This window comes from Lynx rufus, unplaced genomic scaffold (assembly GCF_022079265.1).
Source record: "Lynx rufus isolate CCGP_SWC_20201006 ecotype Redwood Valley unplaced genomic scaffold, mLynRuf1.p SCAF_9, whole genome shotgun sequence".
Classification (NCBI taxonomy): Eukaryota; Metazoa; Chordata; class Mammalia; order Carnivora; family Felidae; genus Lynx; species Lynx rufus.
Window position 1 is genome coordinate 62,023,703 of NW_025814897.1, and position 1,683 is coordinate 62,025,385.

The window sequence follows — 1,683 nt, forward strand, 5'->3', positions numbered from 1 at the left end:
TTGCCATCTGCAACAAGGTGGATGAAACTGGAGTGTATAAGTCAATCAGAGAAAGACAAATATCATATGTAGAATTTAAAAGTAAAACAGATGAACATAAGGGAATGGAAGGAAAAGGAGATAAAAACAGAGTGGGGGTAAACCATAAAAGATTCCACAATATTGAGAACAAACTGAGGGTTGCTGGAGGGGAGGAATACGGGAGGATGGGCTAAATGGGTGATGAGCATTAAGGAGGGCACTTGTTGGGATGAGCACTGGGTGTTATACATAAGAGATGAATCAATGGGTTCTACTCCTGAAACTGATACTACACTGTATGTCAGCTAACTTGAATTTAAATAAATAAATTTTAAAAACAGGAATTCCAGACACATCTTTAGATGTAAGATTAAAAAATATTCATTCTATGGTAGTAGCGCACTGATTAAATTCTTATTGTGGAACACACAGATTTGGGTTTTGCATTCAAGAAGCATGCCTGAAGTGACTAATACCACACAAGGCTCCTTCTATTTCATCCTCACCGGCATCCCTGGATTTGAGGCCTCCCACATCTGGATCTCCATCCCCTTCTGCTGCCTCTACACCATCTCCATCATGGGTAACACCACCATTCTCACGGTCATCCGCAAGGAGCCATCCCTCCACCAGCCCATGTACCTATTTCTCTCCATGCTGGCCCTGACCGACCTGGGCCTCACCCTCACCACCCTGCCCACAGTCATGCAGCTCCTCTGGTTCAACGTTCATGAGGTCAGCTTTGAAGCGTGTTTTGCACAGTTATTTTTCATTCATACATTCTCCTTTATGGAATCTTCTGTGTTGTTGGCCATGTCCTTTGATCGCTATGTGGCCATCTGCCGCCCCCTGCATTATGCCTCCATCCTCACCGGTGAAGTCATTGGCAAGATCGGCTTAGCCATCATTTGCCGCTGCGTCCTGGCTGTTCTCCCTTCCCTCTTCCTACTCAAGCGCCTGCCCTTCTGCCGCTCCCACCTTCTCTCTCACTCCTATTGCCTCCACCAGGATATGATCCGCCTCGTCTGTGCTGACATCCGGGTCAATAGCTGGTATGGATTTGCTCTTGTTTTGCTCATTATTGTGATGGACCCTTTGCTCATTGTGCTCTCCTACACACTCATCCTGAAGAATATCTTGGGCACAGCCTCCTGGACTGAGCGGTTCCGGGCCCTCAATAACTGTCTATCCCACGTGCTGGCTGTTCTGGTCCTTTATGTTCCCATGGTTGGAGTATCCATGACTCATCGATTTGCCAAGCATGCCTCTCCGCTGGTCCACGTTATCATGGCCAATATCTACCTGTTGGCACCGCCTGTGATGAACCCCATCATTTACAGTGTCAAGACTAAGCAGATCCGCCAGGGAATCTTCAATGTACTCTTCCAGAGGAAAGTGTACTAATGAGTGGAATTTAGGTTTACTGGAAGAATTTTATTTAATAATAAGGAGTCAAGAGCAGGTACTACTGCCATCAAAAGTGTAAGTACCACAGATGGGTGAAAGAATAAGTATTGTATAAGCTTCTGCTGTCAATAAATAGAAATCATACTTCCTTGACTGGAAGTTAAAAAACCTACGGTTTTTTTCCTAAAGTCTTTTACTCTACATTATACTTCACTAACCATATGACTTTGAGAAAAAGAATATTTAAAAATATAA

At 44.3% G+C, this 1,683-nt stretch overlaps 1 protein-coding gene across 1 annotated transcript; it reads left to right on the plus strand.

The window, feature by feature from the left end:
* The first annotated feature begins 465 nt into the window (after window positions 1-465).
* LOC124506345 (olfactory receptor 51Q1-like) lies at window positions 466-1,425 on the plus strand. Its single transcript, XM_047072394.1, has one exon. It carries the CDS (start codon window positions 478-480, stop codon window positions 1,423-1,425), a length of 948 nt encoding a protein of 315 aa, XP_046928350.1. The 5' UTR covers window positions 466-477.
* Window positions 1,426-1,683: the final 258 nt, after the last annotated feature.

Bases quoted from the DNA above. Each gene is read 5' to 3' on its own strand.
- LOC124506345 (XM_047072394.1), top strand. From the start codon at position 478: ATGCCTGAAGTGACTAATACCACACAAGGCTCCTTCTATTTCATCCTC.